The sequence below is a fragment of the Acanthochromis polyacanthus genome, chromosome 12, assembly GCF_021347895.1.
Source record: "Acanthochromis polyacanthus isolate Apoly-LR-REF ecotype Palm Island chromosome 12, KAUST_Apoly_ChrSc, whole genome shotgun sequence".
Lineage (NCBI taxonomy): Eukaryota > Metazoa > Chordata > Actinopteri > Pomacentridae > Acanthochromis > Acanthochromis polyacanthus.
This window is the reverse complement of record NC_067124.1, coordinates 944,611-966,584: the sequence shown is the minus strand read 5'-3', so window position 1 is coordinate 966,584 and position 21,974 is coordinate 944,611. Positions and strand designations below refer to the sequence as shown.

At 41.0% G+C, this 21,974-nt stretch overlaps 2 protein-coding genes across 2 annotated transcripts in view; one reads left to right on the top strand and one right to left on the bottom strand.

Annotated features, from left to right (window-relative positions):
- The window catches only part of dop1a (DOP1 leucine zipper like protein A), a 33,798-nt gene extending 31,714 nt beyond the window's left edge, over positions 1-2,084 (bottom strand). Inside the window, exon 1 of the mRNA XM_051956650.1 lies at positions 1,706-2,084. The gene's annotated coding sequence lies outside the window, so the exon portion shown is untranslated. The remainder of the gene's footprint in view (positions 1-1,705) is intronic.
- Positions 2,085-3,917: 1,833 nt separating this feature from the next.
- The window catches only part of ube3d (ubiquitin protein ligase E3D), a 32,931-nt gene continuing 14,874 nt past the window's right edge, over positions 3,918-21,974 (top strand). Inside the window, exons 1-8 of the mRNA XM_022204978.2 lie at positions 3,918-4,187; positions 8,212-8,423; positions 8,971-9,061; positions 11,795-12,017; positions 12,527-12,599; positions 12,681-12,759; positions 13,412-13,520; positions 15,492-15,658. Coding sequence (XP_022060670.1) covers positions 4,099-4,187; positions 8,212-8,423; positions 8,971-9,061; positions 11,795-12,017; positions 12,527-12,599; positions 12,681-12,759; positions 13,412-13,520; positions 15,492-15,658 — 1,043 coding nt within the window. The 5' untranslated portion in view covers positions 3,918-4,098. The remainder of the gene's footprint in view (positions 4,188-8,211; positions 8,424-8,970; positions 9,062-11,794; positions 12,018-12,526; positions 12,600-12,680; positions 12,760-13,411; positions 13,521-15,491; positions 15,659-21,974) is intronic.

Sequence of the window (21,974 nt, the reverse complement as noted above, 5' to 3'; positions counted from 1 at the left end):
CTGTTACTGTGGGCTGTTAGAACACTGATGGTGATAACACTGTAATAAACTCATATTGTCACACACAAAAAGGCCAGGCCGATTTGATAGAGTAGCTCTGACACAAATAATAAATCTCCTGTTTGGTACCACATTCATTTTTATCACACAGGCTTTTCTTTTTCTTTTTTAATGTCAAATTACTTGATCAACCCTGGATAACATGACTGAGAGGACATAAGCCAGTTTAAAATCACATTATGAGCTATCTGTATTATTTGGGGATCAGACGTAAGCTGGGCTCTCTCAGATTAAACCACACTTTTCCTGATTGTACATTCTGACCTGTCAGAGCATGAAGGGTGACACTCTCAGTCTCAGCTGACTCCCTCTTGGACGTCCCTTCGTTCTGCCTCTAGTCATGCTGCTATAGGCCTATAGGCTGCTGGGGGACTTCTCTTGACGCACTGAGCCCTTCTCTATCTACCTTTACATTTAATATGTATACCGTTATTGCAGTACATTCCCTCTGTTTCCCCCTGTGCTATTTCTCCGAGTGTCCCTGGTCCCAGAGCTGGATGCTTCAGATCTGTGGTTGATGTTCCACCAGCTGGTCCAGTCTCCACCATGTCCACTGTGGGATGCTGCTGCTGACCTTCCTCCAGCCCTCTGCTTCCAACTCCCTTTTTCCACCAGTCAACTCTGCATTGCCTTCACTATACTTGTTATGCTAACTTACATACTGTTTGAATTTTACTGCTAGCTATATATGGAGTATGTTTAATGTCAGAGCCGTACATCATCAGAGTAAACTATGAGTCAGTTTTCAATGTCAGCTTATACTTTGTCTGTGTCACATATCCTGTCATACATGTATCCAAATGTGTGTTGTGTTTTCCTTGCTTTCCCACCCCTCCCTCTTCTCCCATCCCTCCCCCTTGCCCTCCTCTGTCCTTCTCAACCCGCCCGGCCAGCAGGCAGATGGGTCCCCCTATATAGAGCCGGGTTCTGCTCGAGGTTTCTTCCCTGTTAAAAGGGTGTTTTCCTGCCACTGTCTCCTTTGGGCTTGCTCTGGGGGTCAGGCATTTGGGTTCTGTAAAGCGTCTTGAGACAATTTGACTGTAATTGACGCTATATAAATAAAATTGAATTGAATTGAACTAATCACACCAATGGTGACAATTTAAGTGTCTTGGAAAGCCACAGCAGCCATTATTAATTGATGTCAGTATCACACCTGTGCTTGTTCTGCTGTCATGTCAAAACGTCAGTCGTGAAAACCGTCTGTGGCAGATACACAGACGCCTCCAGGAGTGTTTTTTATGTTTGAGAAGCACAGGCTTTCACTAGACTGAGGCGGTACTGTGGTGGAGAATTCAGAGGAAGCGAGCTTGTGTCAGCTCATATTCTGCTCCCTGAGACACAAACTTTATGTCAACAACAACACAGTACTATCACACCAGCCTCCTGTACTTCCTGTACTAAAACTGTACCTGAACGTTCTCTGGGGGAAAATATATTGTCCTAAAATCACTGTGAACACACCAGTACATACGAAATATCCCCGAAAACACCACGTTACCTCTGTTGTGGTCTGCGAGGCAGACAGGTAACAGTTACAGGAGCTAACAGCTACCTTGTCATTTAGCTAGGTGAGGTTATTCAGCTAACGGGTTAAACGACATTTTAAAACGTTCAAATCCAAGCACACACTAAAAAACGTTACCTTTGGGATATAGACGACCTGCTGTCATTCAATCATGTATCCGGTTCGATGAGTGAAAACGACTGACACCGTCAATAACAGCACTGTACGGCTAGCTGGTGTAATTAGCAGGTTGTTTAAATGATGGGCCCGGCTCCGGTGTCAGCCGCTGGTGAACGGAAGGTCCTCTGGCAGGAAGGCTGGAAGCAGACACCGGATAATCATTCTCTACATGTTCATTTATTACCCCGGTAATGTCCGCTGTGGGTAAATAAACAGCGGTGAGCGCATCAGCTGCTCAGAGATACAAAGCTAAACGGCTGACAGTTCCCAGACTGCACTGCAGATGAGCTGTACGTCCAACCGACTGCTCTTCCGCATGGACGTCTTCCGCCTCCCCGCTCTGCGGCGGAGGCTTCGCCGGTACAGACAGGAAACGGAGAGCTTCGATTTCAAAATAACAGCAGAATATTGAAGACCATTAAAAGTGTGTACACCCAGAGTGTCAAACTTATTTTAGTTCAGAGCCCAATTTGATCTGAAGTGGGCCGGGCCAGTAAAATCACAGCATAATAACCTAGAAATAACCACAAGTCAAACGCTTCCTATGTTTTAGTGCAAGAAAGTACTTTCTGAAAATATTCACATTTCAGGAATTATCATTTTACAAAACAGCATGAACAAACTGAAATTAAAAGAAAAATAAATTCAATTTCAACATCACGTCTAGTTTATTGCTTACACGTGTTAACTTACAGATCACAGAGTGTCCACAAAGGAATATAACATTCAGTCACAGGAATCTGGAACTTATCGATAGTCTTTTAGTTTATGAAAGACAAAAAACAACAAAATCAAGACAAAATGCTGCAAAATGAGGCACAAAACCACAAAAGTAACAACCAAAATAATGAAAAACAAACAAAGACAAATGACACAAAACAAAACAAAAAGAGACAAAAATTTGGCAAAAAGTGACAAAGTGACAAAAAATGGACAAACGACACAAATGAGACAAAAAAGACCAAAGTATGAAACAAAATGACAAAAGTGATACACAAAAGAATGAAAAACGCAAAACACAAAATGACAAAAATAAGACAAACCACAAGCAAAACAAAAAAGAAGCACATCATCACAAAAACGAGAAACAAAACGACAAAAACATGAGAGAAACGACAAAAAAGACCAAAAAAGTAAGAAAATAACAGAAACAAGACAAAATATTACAAAAACGAGGCACACAAGACAAAACACCTTGTTAAGATCGAGAAACTATTTAAGATTTTTGGTTTTACAAATTTACAATCTGCATGAAATGTCTTTTATGTTATTTTTACACTTTACAAAGTCATCTAGCGGGCTGGACTGGACCCTCTGGCAGGCCGGCTTTGGCCTGTGGCTTGCATGTTTGACACCCCTGGTATACACTGATCAGCCACTTTATGATCACTGACAGGTGAAGTGAAAAACATTGATCATGTTGGTACTATGTGCTGTTCTCCTTGAAAACCTTGGCATCCCTGTTGTTGAGACTTAGACACCCAAATAAGCATTGTCCCAGAGCAAACACACTGCTTCATACAAATGGCAGTTCTAAATGTCACCGGTCTACCCCCACAGGTAAAAACACCCCATCACACTGTAAAAACATCAGACAATCTGGAACATCTTGAGGAACATCATGACAATCACTCAATATGCTGATTTGACCTCCTACACCCCATTGTGATCAACAGGATGCAGTGGAATAAATTTGATTCACAAATATTGCAATATTATTTAATATTATTATATTATATATTTCAATATTATGGTTACTATTAATGCAGATGCAGATCACTACTCATATATGCAAAGTTTAGCACCAAATTTTCTGTATAATTTTCTGTTTTGGCTTGAGACTTGCTGTTTGAGGCCTTGTTGGTAAAGATGACAAAAGTTTTTTAGTTTGGAGTAAATAAAAAAGTGGAGTTTTCCTCTGTAAATTCACAGCTAATAGTCTGTTTTAGTTTCAGAGTAATGAAGATTGTTTGAATATTAAGAATCATCTAATGTTAGCTGTATTTACTATTTATTTATGCATTCAAAGATATCTGAGTACATCATAAACTGCTGACAGTAAAAGAAAATTGTGTTCATTATGAAGTGAGCATGTAAAAGGGGGTCGTTTAACAAGCTTTTATTTTGAAATGTCTGACCGGTTACCCGCTCTTACTATAACAAACTTTACGGTAGTTGTATTGTCACGCTGCAGACGAGCATAAATTACATCCAGCTAGCTTGATTACACAGATATGACTTCATGTTTACTCTAGTTTAATGTTATATTAATATCCAAAATCACAGAGTCACAGTAAGTTTTGTTTAGCGCCTGATTTTTGTTTATTCTTCCTAAACTTGCCGCTGTTTGAATGGCAGAGGAGATGTCATCCTGGACACATGGAGCTGGAGTCTTCCTGGAGCTGAGGAAAAGGCTTCAGAGTGGACTTCTTATTGTCAGGTAAATATCTAGCAGAAAACTACACTAGAATACCAGTTAGCTAGCTTTGTCCTGTGCATCTCTGCTGGTTTACGGTGCATGCTAGGCTAGCTAGGAGCATTAGCTAGTTTAGCTTAATGAAGTGATGCTGCAGATTCACCTCTTCATGTTTTCTGTTGTTTGAGTAGAAATTTAAACATTCAAGTCCTACATGATTCAAACCAGTGCCAAAATCTGAAATATCGTGGATTCTCATTTGACTGTTAGGTTTCTTGAGACTGGAATTAGCATAAACAAGTGACAAAAGAGAATATAACTTGTTAGAGATGTTAATGATACACTTAAACTACGGTATATCTGATTCTTTTTTTTTTTGGGGGGGGGGGGGGGGGGGGGGGTCCTTGTTTCGCATTTTTGCAAAAAAAAAAAAAAAAAAAAAAAAAACAATACCTGTCCAAAATTATTCATACTGGCGTATCAGTGGCCTTTATTTGTGGTTAAACAGCTGCTAACAACTTTTCACATCTCCTCTGGGAGTTGGACCAGAGCTTCTTTGTGATTTAAGGCTTCTGAGGTTGAAATCCTTCCTTCAGACTTTAGTCTTTACTTCCCTCCTCTCGGTTGGTGTCCATGGAGACCAGAATCATCAGGATGGACTTGGTGATGATCCTTGGATTTCTCTTGTCCTCTCAGACTACATTCCTAAAACCATTGGGTCATTTTAGTCTTCCTTTTGACATTATTCACAGTGTGAAACATCTTCTGATTTTTCTTTAGGCTTTACTCTGGTCACTTGAAGTCCCCTGGATATTAGGTCCTTTTAGTCTTTTTCGATCTTCTGAACAACCACATAACTCTCTCAGTAATGAACCTCATTAATATGCTCATTAATCTCTTTGCTTTCAGCCATGGCTGTTACTGACTATAGAACTAATGCGGCAGCTGTTCTAACGTCTCCATGATAGCACATTAGAATGCAGAAAAATGAACACAGCTGTTTTGGATGAGGGCTGCTCGGCGATCGGTGTTCACTGTCACCTCACAGCTAGAAGATCACAGGTTCACGTCCTGGCCTTCATGGAGAAACATGCTGAGGTTAATCTGTGATTCTAAATTGTCTGTAGGTGTGAATGTGAGTGTGATTGTTTGTCTCTATGTGTAGCCCTGTGACAGACTGTTACCTGTCCAGGTGAACCTGTGACAGGCTGTTACCTGTCCAGGTGAACCTGTGACAGACTGTTACCTGTCCAGGTGAACCTGTGACAGGCTGTTACCTGTCCAGGTGAACCTGTGACAGGCTGTTACCTGTCCAGGTGAACCTGTGACAGGCTGTTACCTGTCCAGGTGAACCTGTGACAGGCTGTTACCTGTCCAGGTGAACCTGTGACAGACTGTTACCTGTCCAGGTGAACCTGTGACAGACTGTTACCTGTCCAGGTGAACCTGTGACAGACTGTTACCTGTCCAGGTGAACCTGTGACAGGCTGTTACCTGTCCAGGTGAACCTGTGACAGACTGTTACCTGTCCAGGTGAACCTGTGACAGGCTGGCTGGTAATGAGGATTCAGCAGTGTGTAGATGATGGATGGATGGTGGAGAAGGCTGCATATTCTTGGGCCATATGAATAATTTTGGACCTGGTATTTTATGTAAGAATGTAATTTTTAAAACATACAAATAGCTCATTTCTAACTAAATGTTTCCCAGTCTTTTGTCACTTGTTTGTGTCATTTCCAGCCATAAAAACTTATTCTGTGTCTTATAAGTGTTCATGTGACAGAATAAATCTCATTATTTGTTTATATTTATATTAAATGCCAAACAGTGTGTTCTGTAAGAAGCGTATAGTGTTGTACTTGTAATTATGCAGCTTTAGCTATAAACAGAAGTCTGCTGTGTTTCTGTACTGTGGTTATGAAGGATCTACTCAGAGGAGACCTCTGGAGCTCTCTGACAATTAAGAGCCTGTGAGCAGAAGAAAAAGTACATATTATTACTGTTATTGTACACTATTGTCCCAATTTAAACTTGTAAAAGTTTTATAAATGTGGGCCTGGAGCGGTTCTTATTAAAGTGCATGTAGTACACCTGAAATATCACTAGGTGGAGATAATGAGATTTGAAATGCCGCTAAATGAGCCCTGGTTCTTTCCTCTCTCACCAAAATCTGGTGAATTTACAGTGAAAATGCAACTTTGTGCATTTGTATAACTACATTTTACAGCTGTACACTCATAAAATCACTGAGTAGGACCATAAACTGCACAGTACTGTAAGAAGTTTGTTTCCTTCTCATCGTTTCTCTCAACTAATGGTCCTAGTAAAGTCAATCACCTCTTATTTTTATTATTCACCTTCCTTTAGCAGAAACTGCAGCTTCCATGTGGAGTTGGTGTTAATGTATGCTGCAGTGTTATTTGTAGTAGCTCTTTGTTGTATTATTTCATATTTACAGGTTTCCACTGAGAGGATCTGTTGTAGAAAACATCTGATTGTGTTGAGCAGCTGCTCATTAGTCACTGTGGTGCATGAGACTTTGGATAATTATAGATTCTCCTGAATTCATGTGTTCTTAGACAAGGCTCTTTGTACAGAATGAGTTCAAGTTTTGAGGAATTTGGCTGCTTGGTTCATTGATTGTGCGTTATGTGACAAACACAGAACAAACTGATGCAGTGACTGGTTGAGAGAAGATTCATCAGCAGATATTCTGCTTTATTTTATCTGGGAAACTGTGATGTTTTTAAAAAGTAAATTTAGGAATAAATGAACAGAGTGGTTATCATCAGCATAATGGTTAGCTGCAGCCCTAGTTATGACCGTGCACTGTAAATAAAGATGGATGACCCTCTGTGACGTCACCCAGAGGTTTCCTGAAGAGGTTCTCAAGCTCAGTCTGGTGGCAGATATCTGGTCATGGACTGAATGTACCTACTGGTCACTCAGTGGAAGTGTTTAATTTTGTCTGAGCTATAAACCTTAATGCAGCTTAAACAGGTGAGAATGTAAGAATATACTCTCCATGAGGACATTGGCTAAACAGACCAATGCTGTGTCTTGTACTAGACTGTAAGCATTTATTTCTGCTGTAAAGATCGACTTGAATTGAAGTCGGCCTCAATCAGCCTTTTGAGGAGCTGCTGTCTTTGGTACTTGCGTGTTGGCTTCGTTTTTTCATCTCTGAAGATTGCAGCTTCAATTCATTTCTGAATTCACTCGTTTTGAGCAGCCTTGGAACCAAAGAATTCATCTTGAATGATCTTTGTGTTCGTATTGTGGATATTTTAAATTTGAATTTTGGGCTGAATGATGTACACTACCCTGTACAAGTCTGGGCTCACTTAGAAAGGTCCTTATTTTTGAAAGAAAAGCAGTTTTTTTCAATGAACATAACGTTAACTGAATGATAAATCCAGTGTAGACATAGTTAATGTAGTAAATGACTATTGTAGCTGTAAACGTCTGATTTTTAATGGAATATCTCCATAGGGGTACAGAGGAACATTTCCAGCAACCATCACTCCTGTGTTCTAATGCTACATTGTGTTAGCTAATGGTGTTGAAAGGCTCATTGATGGTTAGAAAACCCTTGTACAGTTATGTTAGCACATGGATAAAAGTGGGAGTTTTCATAGAAAACATGGAATTATCTGGATGAGCCCAGACTTTTGGACAGTACAGTGGTGTATATTATAGTCTTTGACTCAACATAGTGTTTATCTAAGATGCTGCCTGCAGCTATGGTAGATTATTTTAATTAGTCATTCTGCTCCTCAAATAGTTGTTTTTTCTTGAAGAATGCCCATATTTTTTTTGCCACTGCCCCACAAACGTTTGGTTCACACATGCAGCTCAGAAAAGCAGCAGATCCTCACCTTTAAGAAGCAGGAACCACCAAGTGTTTGACATTTTTACTGAAAGAGATTATTAATTAGTTATTAGAGGTTGCTAATTATTTTTTGCAGCTCTACTAAAGTGATGGATGCACTCAGATAATGGCAGGCCTTGTGTTCATTATTTTAAACATGCTTTATCTGGTCTCCAGGAAAGATGTGGCTGGAAGTCCTCCTGATGTGGTTGTGTCAGGCGGAGATTCTTCTCTAAACGTCCGGACTCCCAGAGGTGAGCTGAGCCTGACTTTGCCAGCAGGTGTCAACTTGGAGCAGGGATCCTGCATTCAGACGCCTGCGGGGGAATCCAGTGAAGACGAGCTGCACTTCAGGCTGCGTATAAATATTGGGCGAGGCACAGCTGAAGGTACCGTAGTGGACGGCGTACTGTACAGAAACAGACACGTGCTGCCTCCCTCTGGGCTGCTACTCTCCTCTGTGCCAAGACAAGAACAAAGTCTTTTGGTAGCTATTTAGAGCTTACTGTCTATTCTGATTTAATTGGACTGAGTCACTTGGTCATCTGAGAAAAGTAAGGTGTAAATTTTGCTCTCAGGATCCTCAGCGGCCCACAAGCAACTAATCATCAGGCCTGAGAAAACTCCCTCTAAGTGGTTTGAACTGACTTCATCTAAAGTGCACCCCAGAGTCGTTGCATAACATCCACAAAGTCCATCTTTTAACATCCACAAAGTCCATCTTTTGGCATTTCCAGAGATTGTTTGTTTCACCGCCGTCGTAACAGAAAGTTACAGCTGAGGACGGTCAGTGACAGTCCAATCAAAACCAGATGGATTGCTTGCTCTCTAGCCAAGCCACCTTCGCCACCCTGTATTTTATCGATTTTGTGCTCAGTAGTAGAAGGTTACCACCCTTTCACCAAATGTGCCTCATTTGTTTGTTTGCCTCCACAGAGGCTTCTGACAGCGGGATGGAGACGCTCCGGCCTAAAGAGACTTATTGCTTCTGCTGCCAGGGCTGCATGAGCAGGCTGCTGGAGGACAGGTGAGGAGCAGACGGGACGAGGAAGAGCGTTTTTATTTACACCCTCCTCCGCAGGAAGAGAAGCGACTGTTTATTGATGGTGTGACCCAGTGATTGTCTTGGAAAGAAAAATTGATGGTTGTAGCCTCAGCGGAGTCCACAGTTGTCATCCTGCCTGGGTTAGAGTTATAGAGCCTGTGTGACGTAAAGGTCTGCACCACTCATTTACAAACAATTGTGTTTCTTACCTTGAGGTGGGCTGGCAGGACAGCAGTATTGTTCTCATCGCCTCGTAGCTTTCTCTGGTCAGAATGTGACATAGTGAAAATTGCAGTAGCTGCATTATGGAGACCCTCGCCCTCCAGCTACGGTTCCTAGCAGTAACCCACTAAACACTGCCACAAACTTATTTTTGCTTTCAACAAGGTCTTGGAGACATACAAACATCAGGAGAAGTGCTGGCAGCGAGGGGAAACGATCTTATTTCAGCTTTATTCTGCATCATTCTGGAGCTCATAGTTATCAGTGGTAGCAGTGACTGCAGCCATCATGAAGTGATCTGAAAGCTCTTTGTATCATCTAAAAATCACCCTAAATGCTCTACTGGAATAAAATACAAGCCAAGTGTGTATTAAAAGTGCCCTAACACATTTTGGTTTTATTATTAACGACAGATCAAATGACTTTGGCAGTGTGTGGTGAGCCCACAGAAAACTGTCATGCTGCTCTGTACTTCCCCTCAGCTCCACAGAATACTTCAGCATCTTTTAGCTCTTTGTTTTGCTTTTGGGGCCCAAAGCTCTACAGCTGGGCTTCAGTCTCACAGCTCTCACCTGGTAGCTGCAGCAGCAGTCACAGTTAGCGAACAAAGGGAAGCTTTTAGCAGCTACAGAGCCAGATTATTACATGAGGGGGTTAGTGGAAGCCGAATCAGAGTGAATATGCCATTAATGAGGTGGTCAGAAAAATGACTGTTAATATTCCTTCATGTGCATATACACACCGATCAGCCACAGCATTCTGACCACTGACAGGTGAAGTGAATAACATCCATCATCTTGTTCTAATGTTGTGTTCTGCTGGGAAACCTTGAGTCCTGACATTCATGTGGATGTTTGGCATGCACCATCCACCTAAACACTGCAGGTCAAGCAACCCCCCACTCCATCCTCAATGCCAGTTTACCCCCTCAGCAGGACAATCCACCCCGACACACAGCAAAAACTGCTCAGGAATGGTCCAACACAACGGAGCGAAGGTGTTCTCCCAGGTTCCACACTCCTCAGATCCACATCTTGTTGAGCGTCTGTAGGATGGTCCAGGATCAGCCTGATCTAGGTAGGTCCCACCCTGCAACCCACAGAATCCACCAGAACCATCCTGATGCTACAGAACATCTCCAGAGGTCCTGATTCCATGAACCACTGGGTCAGAGGAGTTTTAGCAGCATGGAGGAGACCAACCCAATAATAGACAGGTGGTCATAATGTTCTGCCTGAGCAGTGTGTGTATATACACTGCCTGTCCAAAAAAAGGCACACTGTAAGGTGTCTTTGGACCTCCTTTAGCTTTCAGAACAACACTAATTTGCTGTGACATCATTTCAATAAGCTTCTGCAATGTTACAGCATTTATGAAAGCACAAATCTTCTCCAGAACATCCCAAAGGTTCTCAGTGGGGCTGAGGTCTGGACTCTGTGGAGGACAATCCATGTGATGCTCCCTGATCCACTCATTCTCAGTGTGACTCCATGAATCCTGACATCGTCATCTTGGAACATGAAGAAAACCTCCACTGATGGAAAGACCTGCTCATTCAGTATCTTCAGGTATCAGCTGCCCTCATTCTTTGGGAACATGACGTTACTGAATCTGACCAACCTCAGATCATGTGCATACCCCCTGCGGGGGAGTTGAAGCATCCCTTAACCCCCACAGGCTGACAGAAACCAGCCATGATGAGGGCATCACTTCATCTGCCTCTCTTCTTACCCTGATGCCCCCATCCCTCTGGAACAGGGTAAATCTGGACTCATCAGACCACATGACCTTTCATTGTTCCAGAGTCCAGCCTTTATGCTCCACAGCAAACTGAAGCCTTTTATTCTGATCATCCTCTCTGATCAGTGGTTTTCTTAGAGCTCCAGCTGTTTAGTCCCAATCCTTTGAATTCTCTTCATGTGGAAATGTTCTTCCTTTCACTGTTATACTTAGCCATGAGTTCTACTGTTGGTTTCCTACGATCATTGACCGCCTTCGTTCCTGAAGATGATGGTTCTAATGATGCTTCTTAACCTGATTTTAGTCATTTCATCTCCTTAGTTGTTTTCTTTGCTTGATGCAGGCCAATAATTTGACCCTTCTGAGACAGATTACCATCCTTTCCATGACCACAGGACCATGTGTTTAAGAAATGAGAAGCTCCTCACTGCAGCAGCTAGGGTTGAAGAAGTTGTGTCATCACTGCAGTAATTATCCAATGGAAGGTCTTTCCTGTTTGCTTAGTTAAATCAGGTGGTGACTTTTTTGGGACAAGCAGCGTATCTTTGGAATGACCAGCCTGTTCCCACCATCATGTTTTGTCCAGTTTTTCTCTCCTGTATTGTAATGTCTTTGTCCCTCAGAGGACTCTGTGCTTATTGAGCGATAACTCCTCTCACTGCAACACCAACCAGTTAACATTCTGTAAATATCACTGGACAATCATAGAGAGAAACCCTGTAATTGCTTTTTCTTGTTTTCCCTCTTCCTCAGAGTGTTTAAACGAGTTCTTCCTCTCCCTAATGGAAACTGGAACGCCATCGTGGACGACTGGTGCTGCCACCCGGATCCGTTCGCTAACAGGAAGCTGCTGCCCCGAGCAGAGGACTGTTTACTGGGTGACACCTTCGTCCTCCTCGTCCGAGATGGCAGCTGTGAACAGACTCTGACCGAGGAAGTGAGTCCTGTTGGCACAGAGGACAGACAAGATCCAAAGGTGACTGAGCTGCAAAGGAACACAATAGTTAGTTTCTTATTCTCAGCAGAAAGCCTCTGTATCAGAACTTGTGGTGTGGTTACTGTTTATTCCTATCAAATACAGGCTTCATAGTCAAGATTTTTTTGATAAAAAGCAGAAATTGGACTCCCTGCTGTATCATACAGTGTAGTCACCCACACAGACACTCTCTCCTCAGACGGCTGCATCGGTGAAGTCGAACTCGAGCACTCTGTAGATGAGGATTGATCTCCCTTTTCTTCCATTAGTCATTCTCCACATGAGGGGAACTCTTTGCATGACTGAAACTGAGAGAAATAGAAAGAGAGGCAAACGGAGAGAGCAGCAAAACAATCTGCCTGCTATATAACTTTCTGTGTCTCTTCCCCCTCGTCTATGTGCCACCTCGCTTATAGCAGCTATTGATTATGGTTTTAACACAGCTGAGGATAAAGACGGGCTGTATATTGTGGAGATCACTTTTTGTTTTATTCCTCTAATGTGTACAGAAAACCTGCCGCCGACTGGCACTCGTCTCCTGTGCGAGTTGTTCTTCAGTGCTGGGAGAGGCTGTCACAAAAGGTACAAAGCGTTCTGCCAGATTTATAGAAATAAAGAGCGTTTAAACGGCGCATATGAGAATGTTCCTGTTGTGTCTTACAGAGACCCTGAAACTGTACATCACACAGGTGGTGGTGGAGCCTGCCATGGGAGACAGAAAACCAGAAGCTTCACTCAGCAGGCAGGTTTTCATACAAACTGTTCTATTTAAGACTGTATTTTTAATAGGTTCTGTTATCGGTAAATACAAACTGTCTGCTGTATGCGGGTGATGTAGGACAAAGAAGTCACACAGTGTTTCTAGGTTAATCATCAGAACCCTGTCCTGTATTTTAGTTCTTCACAATAAAATCAGTCCAGGGACCATAAATCAGTTCAGGTTCATTTGTATGTTTGTCTCAAATATCTGACATGCTGCTGATTGGATTTTGCTGAAACTTGGAGGAATGAGGCTCATCAGCAGCGTGTCCAGGCTGTTTCACTGATAATTATGATGTTACAGATGTAGGTCTGATTAAACATTTTAAGAACCACATCTCCCACTGTGCACGTCCAAATAAGTTAAAAATGTGCATCTGTGTCTCGCTGTTTTTCATCACTTTGTTTTTTTCACACAACACATTTATGTATTCCCTCGTTCTATGACTCGTTATCATTAAAAAGCTTCTGCTGAACGTAATTCTTCATAACTTGGAGTTTTTGGTGAGCAGGAAATGTCACTTGGCCAAAAGTCTGATTCACTCTGCATGATCAAGAAGATGTCATGACTGACAGTTGGCATGTTTTGCAAAGACAGAACATGCAAATGAATGTAATTTGTGTCTTTTGGACAGATCTCTCTTCCTGGAGAGGACAGTAGCAGCCAGACTGCTGGAGCTGTCCAACTCACTGAGCACCTTCCACTTCTCAGTTCAGACTCCTGATGGAAAAAACTTCTTACTGGTAAGAACCACCCACTGTAATCAGCAATATAAATGACATTTTATGAAAATTAGAGCCCTCTATTGTTCGAGAAATGGACACAGATTGACTCGACAGGCTGTTAAAGAGTCAAGAAAAGCTGATTGACTGTGATTTGAGAGTCGTTGAGCTCGTTGCCAGGCTTTTAGCTTCATTTAAATCAGCTACAAGTACATTATTACTGTGGCCCACTTTGAAACCACAGTAACACACCGCTGCTCTACGGAGAGACTGCAATTACCCTGTAAGATATTTTGGGCACCAGAATTTGTCCATTTTATAGCGCAGCTTTATGTAGCTGCAGTAGTGTTTGTCAGCAGTCGCTGTTTGACTGATACACCCACAAACAGGCATGGCTCTGCTCTGACCTTCCGCTGGGCTTTACTGTCTTGCTCAAGGACACTTTGACATGTGGATGAATTTCTTATTGAAATATAATTTTTCCAGCAGTTTAAACTTGTGACCATCTGCACAACAAAAATGTCCCAGAGGTATTCCAGGTTTGCAGCTGTGTTGCTGGCAGGCTTTAAACTACGGGACATTAAAGACCGTCACTGAAACTAAGAGCACTGCAGCAATAACAACAGGATTTATGTTGTGTGAAATTAGACCACAATGGACCAGATTCCATATGAGAAAAAAAAGATTCCTCATTATTCATTTAAAACGTCATAAAGTCAGAAATGTATTTAATAGCAATTTTCATAAAATTAGGGTGGAAGCATAAAGCAGAATGATGGTGAGCACATGACTTCAGATAATATTGGCCTACAAATACATCACTGGTCAAAAGTTTGGGCTCATCCAGACAATCCCATGTTTTCCATTAAACTCCCACTTTTATCCATGTGCTAACATAACTGAACAAGGGTTTTCTGATCATCAATGAGCCTTTCAACACCATTAGCTAACACAATGTAGCATTAGAACACAGGAAATGTTCCTCTGTACCCCTATGGAGATATTCCATTAAAAATCAGCTGTTTACACAAACTCACAGAGATGGGAGGAATATGGATGGATGTGATAAGATGCTTTATCACTACATGTCCAAAAACACTCTATGATGGAACTCCTCCCATCTGTAGGAGAAAGTGTGGAAACAAACGTGCATTTTCATATTCTATAGGACTGCCCACTTATTAGACAGACCTGGAATGATGTTCATGGAGCTCTGCAAGACATTTTTAAATATGTAAGTCCTTCTGGAAAAAACTGTCTATTTTGGATGTTTACCACAGGACTGGAGAAAAAAAGATAAATATCTATTAGGTGGTTTGTTGGTTGCAAGTAAGAAATCTGTAACCAAGAACTGCTGTGGCAGGATGTTCCACCAGGTCAGTATGGGAGAAAACACTGGATGCTTTCAAAATGGAAGAGATGACAGCGTTTGTAAACCAAAAACATGACAGGTTTGTCACATGTTGGGAAAATATAAAAACTAAAAAGCCCAATTCAATTTTGAGTTTTAAGTTTAAAAATAATGTAATGGTCATTCCCTGTTGTTCTTAAGATGTTCATGTTTCTGTTTATTTATGTATTCATTATGAGAAATAGTTTTCTGACAAAAAGAACAATGATAATAGTTTGCACATGCGGGCATGTGAATTGTACCCGTCACTAACAATTATTTAAACTGATAAAGAATTAAAAATAAAAATCAGACGTTTCCAGCTAGAACAGTCATTTACCACATTGACAATGTCCACACTGGATTTCTGAGTAATTTAATGTCCTCTTCAGAAAAAAAAGACTTTTCTTTCAAAAATGAGGACATTTCTTAGTGACCTCAAACTTTGTGTACATTTATTGCGCTTCCTCGGTCAGCTCCAGGCATCACGCCCACGGCAGCGTGCACTGCTGGACGGCTGCATGGAGCTCACACAGGAAGCCGTGGGACTTGTTGCTGGAGTGTGTCTCAGGTGTTTAGTGACCTGTCTGCTCCTGCTGCAGCTCTGGCTGCTGAACAGCGACTCCATCACTGTGTCGGTCCCAGAGGCGTGTTTGGGGGTTGAGAGGTCCATCAGCTCCCCGGCTCTTCACAGTCCATCACCCAGAGCTGCCAGAGCCCTGAAACTTCTCTACGTCTCCTGCTCCGATGCAGGCCTCCAGCAGAGAGAGTAAGTGAGGACGCTTACCATATCCTCACCCCCTCCTTCTGTCTTTGTTTTCCTCCTCTTCATCTTCTTCGTCTTATCCTTTTATCTTTCCTCTCAATCACCGCCTGTCTCAGCTCACTGCCAGGGATGAAAGACTACTTTGTTGGTGAGCAGATTTTAGGTCTTCATGGAACACTTGGCGCTAAGGGTCCCTGCTCAGACATAATTGTCTATTATTTTGTGAATTAGCTTGCCATCAAACGCTGTCTTCAGAGTTGTCAGTTGCATAAGCTGCATTGCACATCCAGGGGAGGCTGTTTTGACTGGAGCGAGGTTCCGTGTACCTTGCTGTGATGCATTAGAGAGGTGTAGGTGGATGTGCTGCATGTGGTTCTCCATGTTCAGTACAGCAGCACCCCACTGGAAGAGCTTTCCACCCTCATTATTTTCAACTGAATCAGCACTCAGCATTTTTTCTCTCCTCCTCCTCTTCTTTCCTTCGGCCCCGAGGAGTGAAATCAGAAAGAGAGGTTTTGTTGTTTCTAGCATTTTGACAAGCCCCCGGCTGACTGACGGAGAAAGGGTAATTAGAGGCAAAGTCATGCAAAAGGAGAAGGAGGGCCAGTGTTCTGTCAGTGTTAAGAGTGCCGTTGAATGATATTCTGAACTGTGAGACGTCTTTAACCACAGGTACCAAGTAAGATGTTATTCTGCTGAAACAAGCTCTGACAGCAACTTTTCACTGGAGTGCTGCTGTTTTTGTGAAACCTGAATAATGATTAGCCTCTGAATTCTGTTTTTTTTATTTATTGTATCAGTCATTTCATACCATAGAGGTAAAATTACCCCTGCTAGACATGCAGCAATGATATCTGCTGTTCCACTTTTTATTCTAGCCGCTGTGTATGGATGCCTGTTTTCGCGTGTTGTAATACCGTTGCTGACACATTGGCTAATATTTACATTTGCCCTGTCGTCGTCACATCCTGTCTTTATGTACTCTGCTGTGTTTTGCCTTCTTCAGCCTGGTAGAGTGGCATCACTGCTCTGCTTTACCACAGCTGAACTCTGCAACATAATGTGAAACGTTCCTGGGTTGCACCAACGATTCAGCCCGTTGTGACATCCAGGAAAGTCTGAAAGAACATTTTCAAATTGCATCACCTCTTAATAATTGCAGTATTTCTAAGTTGACGAGTAGAGTGATGCGTCTTTTGAACAATGAAATATACATACTTTGGAAGCTCACAAGCAGCTCATCATCAGCCGTGAGAGAGCTTTGTTTAGGTGGTCTTATACTGGAACTTCTAATTAGTCTAACTGCATGAATGTAGGTTTAAAGTGACCTGTGAAGACTAGAACTTTCTCAGTTTTAGACCTGTGGGCTGATGTCTATCTGCACATCTGTATCATGGCCGCACATGGAAAAAAAAATGCCAGAAGAACTTTAAAAATCTGATTGTGCAGCTTCACAAAGATGTAAAAGGATACAGAAGATTGGAGAACGATTTATTGTACCAGTAATCAGAGCAGCAGTGACCGTCCTCCTCCACTACAGACAGAGCACTGATTTCTCTGTTTGTCTCTGATAAACAGATGGACACGGGCTTCAGTGTTGGCATAATGGTTATGGATGGAAATTGGAGACAATATGGGGCTACTTTTATATGTGAACCCCTATAGATAGCAAGAAAGAACAATATTGCATGCTCATAGGTACTAAACTGCAAGAGTAAGCTTAGTTAAAAGATAAGAGGCCTGGTGAATACTGGGAGCACATTCTTGGTCAGATGAGACCAGGATAAACCTGTTTGATTTACACGGAGCTCAAAATGTTTGGCATGGACCAGGTTAAGACTACCACAGTAAAAGCATGGTCCTGACAGTGGAGCAAATACAAGTGAGAAGGGAGATTATGTTCAAAGACGGCACCTTCAGTGACAGTGGACATAGAATAGAATAGAAAGCCTTTATTGTCATTGTATAACAAGTATGCAATGACATTGGGAGCGCTGCTCTATTTGGTGCTTAGAAAAATATATACAATAAAAATACAAAACAATAAAGAATAATTAAAAATACAATAAAATACAATGGGAAAGAACGGCACTTCTAGTAAAACAAGAGCTTTAAATTGCACATATTGATAAAGTGACTTTACAGAGATTCGTTGTGAAATGAATACTGCACCAGATTGCAATACTTATATATATCTATATCTATATCTATATATATATATATATATATATACACGTGGACAAAATTGTTGGTACCCCTCAGTTAAAGAAGGAAAAACCCACAATTCTCACTGAAATCACTTGAAACTCACAAAAGTAACAATAAATAAAAATTTATTGAAAATTAAATAATCAAAAACAGCCATTACTTTTGAATTGTTGATTAACATAATTATTTAAAAAAACAAACTAATGAAACAGGCCTGGACAAAAATGATGGTACCTCTATAAAAGATTGAAAACTATTTGACCAGAGTGACATGATTAACTCAGGTGTGTCATTTAATTGACATCACAGGTGTTTCCAAACTCATAGTCAGTCAGTCTGCCTATTTAAAGGGAGACAAGTAGTCACCCTGCTGTTTGGTGAAAAGGTGTGTACCACACTGAACATGGACAACAGAAAGCGAAGGAGAGAATTGTCCCAGGACATCCGAAAAAAAATGATAGACAAACATCTTAAAGGTAAAGGCTATAAGACCATCTCTAAACAGCTTGAAGTTCCTGTGACAACAGTGGCTCATATTATTCAGAAGTTCAAGACCCACGGGACAGTAGCCAACCTCCCTGGACGTGGCCGCAAGAGGAAAATTGATGACAAATTGAAGAGACGGATCGTTGGAATTGTATCCAAAGAGCCCAGAGCAACCTCCAAAGAAATTAAAGGTGAACTCCAAGGCCAAGGTACATCAGTGTCAGATCGCACCATTCGTCGTTGTTTGAGCCAAAGTGGACTTCATGGGAGACGACCAAGGAGGACACCACTGCTGAAAAAAACTCATAAAAAAGCCAGACTGGAATTTGCAAAAATGCATGTTGACAAGCCACAAAGCTTCTGGGAGAATGTCCTTTGGACAGATGAGAGCAAACTGGAGCTTTTTGGTAAGGCACATCAACTCTATGTTCATAGACTCAAAAACCAAGCATACGAAGAAAAGAACACTGTCCCTACGGTGAAACATGGAGGAGGCTCAGTAATGTTTTGGGGCTGCTTTGCTGCATCTGGCACAGGGTGTCTTGAAAGTGTGCAAGGTACGATGAAATCTGAAGACTATCAAGGCATTCTGGAGAGAAATGTGCTGCCTAGTGTCAGAAAGCTTGGTCTCAGTCGCAGGTCATGGGTCTTCCAACAGGACAACGATCCAAAACACACAGCCAAAAACACCCAAGAATGGCTGAGAGAAAAGCGTTGGACTATTCTAAAGTGGCCTTCTATGAGCCCAGATCTGAATCCCATTGAACATATGTGGAAGGAGCTGAAACATGCCATTTGGAGAAGACACCCATCAAACCTGAGACAACTGGAGCTGTTTGCTCATGAGGAGTGGGCCAAAATACCTGTTGACAGCTGCAGAACGCTCATTGACAAATACAGAAATCGTTTAATTGCAGTGATTGCCTCAAAAGGTTGTGCAACAAAATATTAAGTTATGGGTACCATCATTTTTGTCCAGGCCTGTTTCATTAGTTTGTTTTTTTAAATAATTATGTTAATCAACAATTCAAAAGTGATGGCTGATTTTGATTATTTAATTTTCAATAAATTTTCATTTATTGTTACTTTTGTGAGTTTCAAGTGATTTCAGTGAGAATTGTGGGTTTTTCCTTCTTTAACTGAGGGGTACCAACAATTTTGTCCACGTGTGTATATATATATATATATATATATATATATATAATTGGATATATGGAAATTGTCAAGATACAGTATTCATACTTTTCAAAGTACAGTAATTTTAAATAATATCTTTTATGCTGAGGAGAATTAAATCTGTCAATAGGAATAAAGCTTGAGATGCGAAATATTGACAAAATAAAAGATTGAGTTCCTCTTGTAGGGTCTTCATTTTTAATCCGGTAAACTGTATTTAACTTACCACAAGAACAGATACACTGTTCAACTTTGAAATGACTCACTTTTATTGTATGTTGTATCATATTAACAACTTAGGTACCCATGTTTAGAAGGTTACACCTGTTTGTTCAAAGTGTCACACATTTTAATTCAGATTTAAGTCTGTAGAATCCACTTAAGTGTAAATTAAGTGAGATGTAAATGAAGGGAGAATAAAACTTAATCAGTATGTGGCTAATAAAAGCTGAACGATTAGGATTCAGGTTCCCATGATATCTCCTGAATGAGACTTTTACACAAACACGTCGTTGCTCCCAGGTGGAGGAATAACTATCAAACGTATCCTTAACTGAGGAAGCCCGTATCAGTACGTCTAATTTATCAGTCTTTCCTTATTTGTTATTTGCTGCTCAGTGTTTAGGCCTACAATAAGCATCCCAAAGTCCTCGTCAGTTACAAAACAAGCCCAACATTACAGTCTGATCGGCTTCACTACTGCCTCTGAACCGTTTCAGACTTTTTTCTGAACTCTGGCAAAGCTAAATGCTGGTGTTACTCACACTTCCATTTCCCCCTAAATAATTTACCATCCATCCTTCATCAGTCATCTCTGACAGTTTTAAATTAAATGTTATGCCTGGGGAGCCGTATTCCCATGATGATGGCCCTCTTATTCGGGATACAGTCGGTTACAGTTGACTGCGACCAGAGGTTGCAGTATGCGTTGTTAAAACTGGCAGTAATTGGCTGGAGAATCAGTGAGCCAGTGCCTAAGTGGATTATGTTTGTCACTAATGGCAGTGACTTGATTACGAGTTGAGTGAAAGTCGGAGGCACCATTACAGTCCAGTACAGCAGGAAACAGTCGGTCTCACAGACGTGGAAATTAAGACTAAAGGAAATCATAAGCACAACTTCTTTATTATAGAACTCATTTCAATATACTACATGGTTATTGATAGATAGGAGGACATTTACTACATTTCCAGGCACAAACATTTATGTTGTTTGCTGGTTTGAGATCTTAACTGCATTTGCTTCAAGTCAAACGAATTGGGAATCTGCACCACCGTTTAAAAGCTGGAAGTCACTTAGAAATGTCCTAATTTTTGAAAGAAAAGCAGTTTTTTTTCAATGAAGATCATATTAAATGAATGATAAATCCAGTGCAGACATAGTTAATGTGGTAAATGACTATTGTAGCTGTAAACGGCTGATTTTTAATGGAATATCTCCATAGGGGTACAGAGGAACATTTCCATCAACCATCACTCCTGTGTTCTAATGCTACATTGTGTTAGCTAATGGTGCTGAAAGGCTCATTGATGGTTAGAAAACCCTTGTGCAGTTATGTTAGCACATGGATAAAAGTGGGAGTTTAATGGGAAACATGGAATAGTTTGGGTGACCCTAAACTTTTGAACAGTAGTGTATCTGTAGGCCAGTATTATCAGATTTTATTTACTTGTTACAGATATATATGTATTGGTGTATATTTAGTCAGTGTCGGTATGTTGTTGTTGTCAATGTTTTTTTTTCTGAATAATAGGTAAATAAACCAAAAATTGCATAGTTTGTACAGTGGAGCAGCTCTGACTGCATTGTTTATTACAGTCTCACAGCACATGCAGCAGAGCAGGCAGCGGTGCGGAGTAGAACTCTGTCATACGTTACTAACTCATGAGTAAAATTAATTCTTGAGAAATTATTAAACAGTGATCCCATCATTTTCCAAATTTCAACTTTTCAATTTAACACTAACCTACTATATGTACACTACCAGTAAAACGTTTAGACTTCTCATTCAATGCTTTTTATTTATTTGTATTATTTTCTGGTTTACAATATAATTCCATATGTATTCTGTTATAGTTTTGATGTCTTCAATATTAATGTACAATGTAGAAAATAATTAAATAAAAACCATTGAATGAGAAGGTGTGTCCAAACTTTACTGGTAATGTATATAAATGCACAATATAGGGCTGTAGTGGTCCACAAAAATCATAGTTCAGTACAAATCTCAGTTGTGAGGTTGGCGTTTGGTCCGTTTTTGAAACTAACTGCTGTCACAAAGAAATTCCACACATGCAGAGGCTGTGATAATCCAGTACACATGCATCCACTGCTAATAAGGTTTGAGGTTCTAGTTAGATTTTAGTGACATTTAGGGCAAAAAATCCATTTCTGTTTCATGGACTCAAAATATATCAATCTAGGGTCAAATGTTCTCAGGAATCTGAAA